General features: G+C 64.9%; 3 protein-coding genes across 3 annotated transcripts in view; 2 read left to right on the top strand and 1 right to left on the bottom strand.

The window, feature by feature from the left end:
- Positions 1 to 1,183, top strand: part of F751_1219 (Epidermal growth factor receptor substrate 15-like protein) — a gene marked incomplete at both ends in the record, with an annotated part of 3,568 nt that extends 2,385 nt beyond the window's left edge. The window contains 2 exons of the mRNA XM_011402107.1: positions 255 to 891; positions 1,086 to 1,183. Of these exons, the coding sequence (XP_011400409.1) occupies positions 255 to 891; positions 1,086 to 1,183 (735 nt within the window). The remainder of the gene's footprint in view (positions 1 to 254; positions 892 to 1,085) is intronic.
- Positions 1,184 to 1,499: 316 nt separating this feature from the next.
- On the bottom strand, positions 1,500 to 3,743 carry F751_1218 (hypothetical protein; the record flags this gene model as incomplete). Its single annotated transcript, XM_011402106.1, has 5 exons — positions 1,500 to 1,566; positions 1,725 to 1,777; positions 1,958 to 2,354; positions 2,659 to 3,113; positions 3,282 to 3,743. The coding sequence occupies 5 exons, from the start codon at positions 3,741 to 3,743 to the stop codon at positions 1,500 to 1,502; spliced, it is 1,434 nt and encodes a 477-aa protein (XP_011400408.1).
- Positions 3,744 to 4,553: 810 nt separating this feature from the next.
- F751_1217 (DNA ligase 1) overlaps positions 4,554 to 9,726 on the top strand; it is a gene marked incomplete at both ends in the record, with an annotated part of 7,483 nt that continues 2,310 nt past the window's right edge. Inside the window, 11 exons of the mRNA XM_011402105.1 lie at positions 4,554 to 4,656; positions 4,865 to 5,275; positions 5,486 to 5,561; positions 5,660 to 5,732; positions 5,844 to 6,002; positions 6,156 to 6,254; positions 6,631 to 7,465; positions 7,605 to 7,732; positions 7,805 to 7,894; positions 8,077 to 8,739; positions 9,054 to 9,622. Coding sequence (XP_011400407.1) covers positions 4,554 to 4,656; positions 4,865 to 5,275; positions 5,486 to 5,561; positions 5,660 to 5,732; positions 5,844 to 6,002; positions 6,156 to 6,254; positions 6,631 to 7,465; positions 7,605 to 7,732; positions 7,805 to 7,894; positions 8,077 to 8,739; positions 9,054 to 9,622 — 3,206 coding nt within the window. The remainder of the gene's footprint in view (positions 4,657 to 4,864; positions 5,276 to 5,485; positions 5,562 to 5,659; positions 5,733 to 5,843; positions 6,003 to 6,155; positions 6,255 to 6,630; positions 7,466 to 7,604; positions 7,733 to 7,804; positions 7,895 to 8,076; positions 8,740 to 9,053; positions 9,623 to 9,726) is intronic.

The raw sequence follows: 9,726 nt of genomic DNA, 5'->3' as shown, positions 1-9,726 counted from the left end.
GGCGGCGGCCGCCGAGGCGCGGCGCGGGGCGACTGGACGCGCGGCGCGCGGAGCTGCGCGCCGCGGCCGATGCGGCCGCAGCCCGGCTCCCGGGCCTGCAGGCCGAAGTCGCAGCGCTGACGGCGGCGGCCGAGCCGGAGGGCGCGCGCGTCGTGGCCGCGCTGCGCGAGCTGGCGCCGCTGTACGAGGCACTGTACCGCGCGGCGCGCGCCGCGCTGCTGCCGCTCCCTGTCGAGGCGCTGGCGGGGCTGAAGCGCGAGGCACTGCCCCTTGCCTACGACGGCCTGCTGGCCGCAGGCGCGGCGGAGTGGGGCGGCTTCGACGATGAGGGGTTCACCATCGTGTCGGCGCTGCCGCCGGACGAGCGCCTGGCCACGCTCAAGCTGGGGCCTGCGGCCTCCGCCGCGGCCGCCGCCACGGAGGCAGCGGCGGTGTCGGGCGGTGCGACGGGAGCAGAGGAGACCGTGTCGGGTCCCACCGACGTGTCGGGCGCCGACGCCGCCGAGGATGTGCATCCACTCGCCGGCCTGGCCTCCGCCGATGCCGGCCAGGCCCCCGCGCCTGAGGCGGTGGCCCCGCTGCCCAAGCCGGCCAGCGGGGCGTCGCTGCAGCCGGCGTCGCCCGCACCCTCGCCGCGCACCGACGCGCGGGCGGAGGCCGCTGCCGGGGACGACCCTGCGGTGCTGGCCAGCGCCATCGCCGAGGCGCTGGACTCGGTCGTGGACGGCGCACCTTCGTGCACCGCCTCCCTGGCCGGCAGCGCGCAGGGCGGGGGCAGCCTGCGTGCCGAGGACAGCGCCAGGAGCGAGGTGGACCCGCGGGCCGAGGGCAGCGCCGCGGCCCTGCCCTCGCCCAAGAGCGCCACGCCGCCGCAAGGGCCCGTTGCGGCGGGTGCGAGGGATGAGGGAGGGGAGGGGGAGAGGGATTTTGCGTGTTTAGGGTTTGCACAGACCTTGGCGTGGTGCCTGCAGGAGGTCGTGCAGAGCCAAGGATCACCGTGTCGGGTCGCATCTGATGGTTGCTGTGCACCAGATGTCACTGTCCCGGAAACTCCTGCAAGACCCACCCCCTGCATGTGCCCACAGATGAAGAGAGCGGTGCCAGCGCCCAGGCAAAGTCAGCATCCCCGCAACAGGCTGCTGCCGCTCCGGCTCCAGAAGCCTCCACCTGGACGGCCTTCTGAGGAGCCTGCTGGGGCTCCTGCGCCGAGCCTGCGTTCAAAGGCTGTGCTTCGCCTCCAGGCCTGTTTCTACATCCATGTGTCGTTCCTGCCTATAACATCTGTGTGTTCACACGGGCCCAGCTCGGCCTCATGGCAATCTCTGAGGCCAGGAGCTGGTGTGGGAGTACAGTGCGGACTGTGTGGGAGAGAGCATGCGAAGAAGTGCAGTACAAATGCAAGGGGCCATAGGTCACGATGTCAAGTCAAGGGTTTGCATGGCGCTGCATGGCGGAGCGCCGATGATCAGTTTGGGCAGCTCCGTTGTTCCAGCTGCGCCTCAGGCACTGATGACAGGGATCTCGACGGTTGTCTGGCCGGCCTCTGCGTCCCGCTGCTTGCTCGGTCTGCCATGGCATGGGGTGGGAGCACGGCAATAAGAATGCATGCGGGCGCCTCCCTCCACTAGTGTGCCCAAGCAGGCAGAGGACGGGTACATCCATGAAAGAAACACAGCATTGCAAGGGCAGCCATGCCAAGATTTCCTGTCGATGATATACCCCACCTGGCCTCCGAGCTGTCCCCTCCTTCTGCTTCCCCCAGGCGAAGAATCGCCGTCTGCATTGGATGGTTTGGTGTGAGTTTAAGGCACCGAAAAATATTTGAGCCAGCTGGATGGTTTGCGCCCGCCATGCGCAAAGGAGTGGGAGAGTGATGGGGGACGGCCCCCTGTCAACCCCTCCTTGATCCACACACAGCCCAGCCCAGGCCCCTCCTCATCATGCCCTGTCCCGCCACCTTGAAGAGGAGGGGCCCGACCAGCAGGTTGACGATGATGCTGCCGGCGATGAGGGCAGCCACGTGCAGACCCCAGTCCGGGAGCCTGCGGGCGATGACCTGGCACAGGCCCAGCGCGATCCCCGCCTGTGTGACCATGCCCTGCCAGAGCCGGGTCCTGAGCGCGGGCGGGACCCTGCCGGCCACCCCACCGGCCAGGCACCCGAAGGCCACCCCCGCGATGCGGGCGGCCGCCAGGAGCACGGCAAAGGGGGCCAGCCCCGCCAGCAGACCCAGGCGGAGGTGCGCGCCCACCAGGCCAAAGAAGAGGACGTTCACGAAGGGCATGGCGGCCGCCAGGCCGGCGTGGAGCACCTGGGACACGTCCCTAAGGCCAGACCCGCCGCCCATGAGGTAGCTGTTGGGGTGGAAGGGCGTTGGGAGGAGCGGTGTGTGTGTGAGAGGGAGAGGATAGGTGTGCCCGTGGAGGGGAATCCCAAAGGAAATCAACTGGGAGGCTCACAGGTTGGAGGGGCTGCCGTGCAGGAGCAGATCTATGGCCGCCTCGCAGGCCATTCTATCGCCACAGATCTGCCCAGCCCTTTGCAATATCAACGCAATTTGTGGTCAGTGGGCGACAGCCCTGGGCTTCCTCCCTTCACACCTCCCAGCCCTTTCCCAACACTCTTCCCCCCAAAACAAGGTGCCGCCCCTGCACCCACATGTTGTTGCGGCCCTCCTCCCCCGCCACGACACAGGAGAGCAGCGGCTCCGCGGCCAGGGCCTGGGCGGCAAAAAAGGTGCCGCCGGCGACGAGGGCCGCCGGCGCCACACTGCCCCTCGCCCCCACCCGCGCCGAGAGCAGGCGCTGCGCACGCTGGGCCACGGTCCAGCGGCCGAGCCACTGAGCAGGGCCCCTGGGCTGCAGCACCCAGGCCAGGCCGGAGCCGGACAGCAAGCCGAGGCTGAGGGACACGAGGAGGCGGAGGAGGGGGGCGCCGGCAGCGAGGGTGAGTGACAGCAGGGACGAGGGGGGGGCGTCGGGTGTGGGTTCCTGGCTGAGGACGTCCAGGGTTACCGCGAAGCAGAGGAAGAGGAGGAGGTCTTTGAGCACGGTAACCGCCATGACCAGGCTGGTGAAGGGGCCGGAGGCACGGAGCTCCTGGATCACGGCGATCTGCGCCCTCGTCGAGCGTGGGGGTTGGAAATTGGTGACAAAAGCACTCCAGGAGAGCCGAGGACAGTCCGGGGTTTGGGCGCGGTGGGACAGCGCAGGGAGGCGGCGCCCAAGCAGTGGATCGGCAGGGTCGTCGCACAGTCAGGGGACCCACTTGGCAACCCTCACCGCCCGGCCCACCGCGGAGGCTGGGGAGCGTGCCAGCGCCAGTGTTCCACACAGCGAGGCCGCCGGCCAGACCAGGCCCGGCTCCAGGTGCAGCGCCTCCGGCCCCACCAGCGCCACAACGCCCAGGAATCCTGCTGCGGTGACGAGCCATGAGCCCAGGGCGATGCAGAGGGTCAGCACCAGGACCTGGGTGCCGGTCCTGGCCAGCTCCTCCGCTGCCAGCTCCATGCCCGCGGCCAGGGCGATCAGGGCCAGGCAGGCATGCTCCAGGCCCACCAGGTCCTCTGCCAGCTCGGCGGTGAGCAGGTTGATCGCGCTGGGCCCCACCAGCACCCCAGCCAGCATGATGCCGGTGATCTTGGGGGCCCCCAGGCGCACGCTTGCCTGCCCGGCGCCGTACCACAGGACGCAACATGCCTCCAGTGTTCCCAGACCTGACAGCGTAAAGATGTTGGATATCATTTGCGGGCTTAAAGCTCAGAAGGAGTTGAGAGATCCGTAGTGCCAAGGTCCCAAGGCCTCCCTCCGCTCAGTAGGCCGGGCCTGACAGTCCGGCAGGTGACTAGCCCATGTCGACCGACGATCAGCACAATGTTACGCAAACGGAGCATATTTGTTGTAATTGTGTCATCACACAGTACCTAGCGTCGATGATGCTCAGATCGAAGCTGCTTGAATCCGACAAGAGTGGCGCGCTCCGTTTCGAGGGTAGCAATGTCCACCCCGTGTCTTCCAAAATTATATGCTTGTGCAGCAATACTCGCTCCAACGTCCCGATGTATTAATCAAACGATAATTGCCCAATATATGAACTTCTTGTCCATCCTCCTACATCGATAGCCATGGGGCATGGATCTTGATGGTTTGGCCCAGGTGATCTGTGGCCATGCCTCCCGCTGCACCCGCACCGACACCCCAGGCCACCAGGCACATTCACAAGGCCATACCAGGGACTCAGTTCGTGGTTGATGCTTTCCGGCACATCTCACCGGGGACCAGCGCGTTCTTCCTCTCGCACGGACATGCTGGTGCGGCGTGTGTCGGAGCATGGAGTGGGGGTGTCGGCCGCTTGCCATCTCGCTGCATCCAGCCCACATCCACTCGACATCCCAAGCACCTGGCCACGTATACCTCGCAGATCACTACGGTGGGCTGACAGATACATGGAGCGCGGGCCCGATCTATTGCAGCGAGGTCACAGCCCGATTCGTGGTCCATGCGCTGGGGGTCAGGCTGTCGTACCTGCACCCCCTGCCCATGGACACGCCAGTCATGATCCATGGCGTCGAGGTCACCCTCGTGGATGCCAATCACTGCCCTGGAGCTGTTCAGTTCCTTTTCCAATTACAGGATGGCCGCAAGTACATCCATTGTGGTAAGCATGTGTCGAGATGTCCTGGGGACGGTGCATGGGATGACCGGCACACATCTTTTTCGCTCTTGCTGGAATGATGAGTCTCTTGCACTCTATATCTCTTGAATCAGATTTGCTCAGCCCCATTTCCCCTGGCTTCCTTTGTCTGCTGGAAAGACAGCTCGCCAGGTCTCCCTCACACTTGCCCCTGTCATCATAACGCCTGCAGGAGACATGCGCTACGCACCCCACCTCAAGTCTGATCCCCATCTGCAACGTTTTGTGGGGGCGGATGCCGTTTTCCTGGACACCACCTACTGCAATAAACGGCACACCTTCCCTCCCCAGGAGGAAAGTATAGCCTATGTAGTGGCCGCCGTGAAGAGATTACTGGCCGGGCAGGCGGGGGAGGCGGAGCCCGATGCGCCAGATGGCCCCGAGCACGCAGACGACAGTGCGGCAGCCCCTGGCGCCGATGCACCTGCTCCAAAGACTCCCGCTGGGCCCAGGCGCGTGATCCTGATTTCCACGTATGGCATTGGCAAGGAGCGGATCCTGAGTGCGGTGGCGGCTACCACTGGGCTTCGGCTGGCCGTCACTGAGAAGAAGCTGGCTGTCATGCGTTGCCTGAACCTTCCAGGTAAGAGGTTGGGGGTTCCTCTGTATGATTTTGCCGGAAGTTGTCGGTGAGCACTTTGCACATGTGAGTCTGATCTTGGGGAAGTGCTGCAGGGCATGTGAATTCTGCATTCTTATTCGCCCAGGGTCGATGGTCTAAATTGACAGGGGCCCGCGCTCTGTGTTTCACAGAGGATTGTGGCCTTTACATGACTCATTGCTTCCTGCGTAGGCTTGGATGTCGACGGCATCTTCACCTCCGACTTCTCGTCCACGCCGCTGCATGTGACGCCCTGGGGCTTCATCGGGTGAGCTCGGTCGTTTTGGGATGGATTGATGGCCATGTACCCAGGAAATTACATGGCCGCTCCATAACATTCAGTTCCTCATTGATGGCTGGTTGCAGGGAGTCATGGCCTTTTTTCCGGCCAAACTGGACCAACCTGGAGGAGTACCAGAGGAGCCAAGGAGTCGATGAGGTGAGCGGGGATCAGGGCCGATGTGTCAAGGAAACCACCCACAGCAGCCTGCCTTGACCAGCTCCGCGACACGCACATTCTCAACCAGCCTGCATTCAACTCAAATCGCAGGTGGTTGGTTTTGTGCCCACAGGGTGGACGTACGACATGGCCCGCAAGGTATTTCCAGTGAGGCGCAAGGGCGGCTGCAGCATCCACCTGGTGCCGTACAGCGAGCACTCCTCCTACCTGGAGCTCCTGGAGTATGTGGAGTTCCTGCGCCCTCATCAGGTGTGCCTGGGTTTGGATGCAGGGCTTGCTGCTGTTCATGCAATGCCTGCATTGGAAGCATTGAACCTGGGAAGACATCGGTGGCAGGTGAACGGTCTGATCCTGAGCGGTGGCACCTCTAACAACCTGACCTCCACCCCAATCCGGTGGCAGGTCATTCCCACAGTGGGCGTGGAGGGGGAGTCCGGCGAGCAGGCCATGCGCAAGATGCAGGCGCAGTTCAGGCACCTGGTGGACGAGACCAAGGACAAGGTAGGGGTGGGACTGGGATGGGTCTCGAGCATGGCCAGGCTCCACTCAACCTTCAGGTGCAGGCGCTGTCTCCCACAAGGCTTCCCACGCTGTGCGTGGCGCAATCACCCCACAGGAGAAGTTCTTGGCGGTTTTTACAAAGCGTAAGCGGCAAAAGGAGGCGCCCAAGGAGGAAGCAGAGCACTCACGTTCAGATATCGGACAACTGCCGCCGGCCCCCCCCCTAGTGTTAGCAGCGACAGACGTCCCCCCTGTCTCGACGCCTGGTGACGCCCAGACTGTGAAGGCAGAGGCGGAGTATTCTGCCGGGCCAGCCCTAAAATCTGAGACCCAGGACATTAAGGAGGCTTCCGTTCTGCTCCCTACTGCGACACAGACAACTGGCGGCGGGGAAACAACTCATGTGGCCATGGACAGCGATGTCACCGCCCTGCCCATGCTGGCGGTCAAGCCAGAACCTGTTGCAGACCACCAAAGGCCCGGCGCATCGGAGCCTGCCCCCGTGAGTGATGCCGAGGCTGGAGTGGACGAGGTGCAGGCGATCATTGGGACAGATGTGCCTGCCAGCACCATCCTGCAGCTGCTGAATGCCAGCAGGGGCGACGTGCAGGCAGCAGTCAACGGCTACTTTGACGCCCTGAGCGCCCCTGGGCTGAAGCGTGAGGCGCACAATGTGAAGCATGCACCGGTGGCGCTGGGAGCCAGCAAGAGTCGCAGGCCTGGAAAGCAGGGTCGGAGGGGCGGGGCACCGACTTCTGGCACGAGCAAGGCCTCGGCAGCGGGTGCAGCGCAGCAAGCGAGCATCACCGCGTTCTTCGGCGCATCGCCGGCCAGGGCGATGCCGGTCCTGGACCTGACCGAGCACGCCGAGCTGGAGGTGAAGCGGCCAGCGAGCCTGGAGGCAGTCGAAGGAGCGGATGTCAAGGAACCTGCTCCACCCCAAAAGAGGCTGATACTGCCCTCTCCTACCCGCGGCGAGCCTGTCCCAGCAGACAGCCTGCCAATTACTCTGAGCGAAGGGCATGTCAATGGCGACCAGGACCCTGCACCTGTAGCTGACGCTGAGCCCCAGGCCGCCCCCGGTGCCAAGGCAGAGGAGTCTAGCAAGAAGGCACCAGACATGGCGCGGTCTGTTCTCAGCTCAGCGCGGGACGCGATGGCGGTGCTGCCTGAGAACTACGACCCCAAGCTCCACGCCTGCTGGTCTGCAGGTGTATTGAAGGGCCGGGATTGCGCTCATGCTACCGCAGCGGGCAGGGAGCATGTGGACCTGCTCTGGCTGGGAGATCTGATGATTCTCATGCTCCAAACCATGAAAAGCCAGGCACTCACCCCCCGATAACTTATCAGGCGAGCCCACGCCGTACCTGCACCTGGCCCGGGCCTTTGAGGCAGCAGAGGCCACCACCAAGCGCCTGCGTGTCGGCGACATCCTCACCAACATGTTCAGAAGCGTGCGTGTGCGGCCGTCGGGCGTGGTGGGTACCCATCCTGAGCCCCTCTCTGCTCTGCAGGGCTCGCAACCCTCCGCCCCGCCCCCCGCCTCGCAGGTGATGGCCCTGTCTCCCGATGACCTGGTGGCCACTGCCTACCTTGCCACCGGCAAGGTCGCCCCCGACTACGAGGGCCTGGAGCTGAGCGTGAGTTTACCTCTGGTGGTTGAGCGGGAACCCAGAGCCTGTGCGGTTTTGAGGAATGTGTTCTTTGAGGATACATAGCTTGCCACCGCCCTCACCCCCCCTACATGCGCTGCGGTCCCTGCCCAAAGCACGCCCCCCCCCCCCCCCCAAAAAAAAAACGAAACCACACGTATATCCTGCAGGTCGGCGGCGGCACGGTGGGCGCCGCCATCCGGGAGGCCATGGGCGTTTCGCGTCAGCGCCTGCACCAGCTATACAGCCAGCTGGGGGACCTTGGCGACGTGGCGCAGTCCTGCCGCGCGACGCAGTCCATGCTGCGCCGCCCCGACCCGCTCACTGTGCCCGGCGTCTTCCGTGCGCTGCACGACATGGCCGCCCACCGCGGTACGGGGGCAGGCGGCCGGCGCCAGCACGCCGTGCTGAGCCTGCTGCGCGCCTGCCGTGAGGGCGAGGTGCGCTACGTCGTGCGCACGCTGGTGCAGGGCTTGCGCGTTGGCGCCAGCTGGCGCTCTGTCATCCCCGCCCTGGCGCGCGCGGTGCTGATGCACGTCGAGGGCACGCCGCGGCTGCCGCGCGTGCGGCTGGACGCCGCGGCCGCGGCCGCCACTGCCGCCTTCCACGTCTGCCCCAGCCTGGACCTGCTCTGCGCCGCCATGCGCAGCCACCCGGTGGAGGAGCTGGAGCGCCATGTGGGCCTGGTGGCGGGCGTGCCCATCAAGCCCATGCTGGCCAAGATCTCGGAGGGCGTGGCCGACGCCATCGCCCAGCTCAAGGGCGCACCATTCCTGGCCGAGCTCAAGTACGACGGCATGCGCTCCCAGATCCACGTTTTGCTTGGCGGCGAGGTGAGACAGGCTCCGGGGGAAGGGATTGGAGGATTTTTTGTGTGGGGGGGGTGAGGGACTTAAGACGGATGGAGGGCATTGAGAAGCGTATTAAGATAGTTGTGTGTAAGTCTCCATTTTCTGGAGGACTCTACAGTGTATCAGGGCGGCAGTGTATCACAGCATGAGGGTCGAAGAGTTGGCGTAAGCAATCCATCTGTGTCCTTGTGGACCCTCCTGTCCGGTGGGATTCTTGACAGACAAGCTTACATCAGGCTGTTCCACGCCGTCCACACTCCTCCTCACCCCCAACACCCCTCACTACACTTCCAAAGGTCAAGGTGTTCTCTCGCAACTGCGAGGACCGATCCAGCGCCTTCCCGGACGTCGGCGAGCTGATGAAGGAAGCCGTAGACGTGGACGCCCTCCCCCTCATCCTGGACGCCGAGGTCGTGGCCGTGGACCGCGCCGATGGCAACCGACTCCGCGCTTTCCAGGAGCTGGCCACGCGCGCCCGCGTGGACGTCAGCGCCGCGGCAGTGCAGGTGGACGTCGCCGTGTTCGCCTTTGACTGCCTGATGGCGGCGGGCCAGAGCCTGATGCGGTCCCCACTGACCGAGCGACGGAAGCTGCTGGCACAGGCGCTGAGTGGGGCGGCGCCGGGCAGGGTGGAGCTGGCGCGGTGCTATGAGGTGGCTGAGGGGGCCGGGGCTGATCCTAATGCAGACCTGCCCAGCACCGGCACTGTGGTCCCAGCCACCACCGCGGAGGAGGAGCATGCGGCGGCTCTCCAGGCCGCACTGTTAGAGGCCTTTGCGCAGGGCGGGGAGGGCCTGATGCTGAAGAGTCTGGGGGCGGGGTACGAGCCCAGCAAGCGTGCGGACCACTGGATCAAGCTGAAGAGGTGTGTTTGTTGGGGTGGGAGGGGGAGGGGGGTTCGAGGTTGTGCATTGGGATGTCCATCGGAGTGCCGCAAGCGGGGTTGCTGTGTATGGACAGGGCCTCACT

This window comes from Auxenochlorella protothecoides, assembly GCF_000733215.1.
Source record: "Auxenochlorella protothecoides strain 0710 unplaced genomic scaffold scaffold124, whole genome shotgun sequence".
Taxonomy (NCBI): Eukaryota; Viridiplantae; Chlorophyta; class Trebouxiophyceae; order Chlorellales; family Chlorellaceae; genus Auxenochlorella; species Auxenochlorella protothecoides.
The sequence above is the reverse complement of the archived record's forward strand: the minus strand, read 5'-3'. Positions and strand labels throughout refer to the sequence as shown.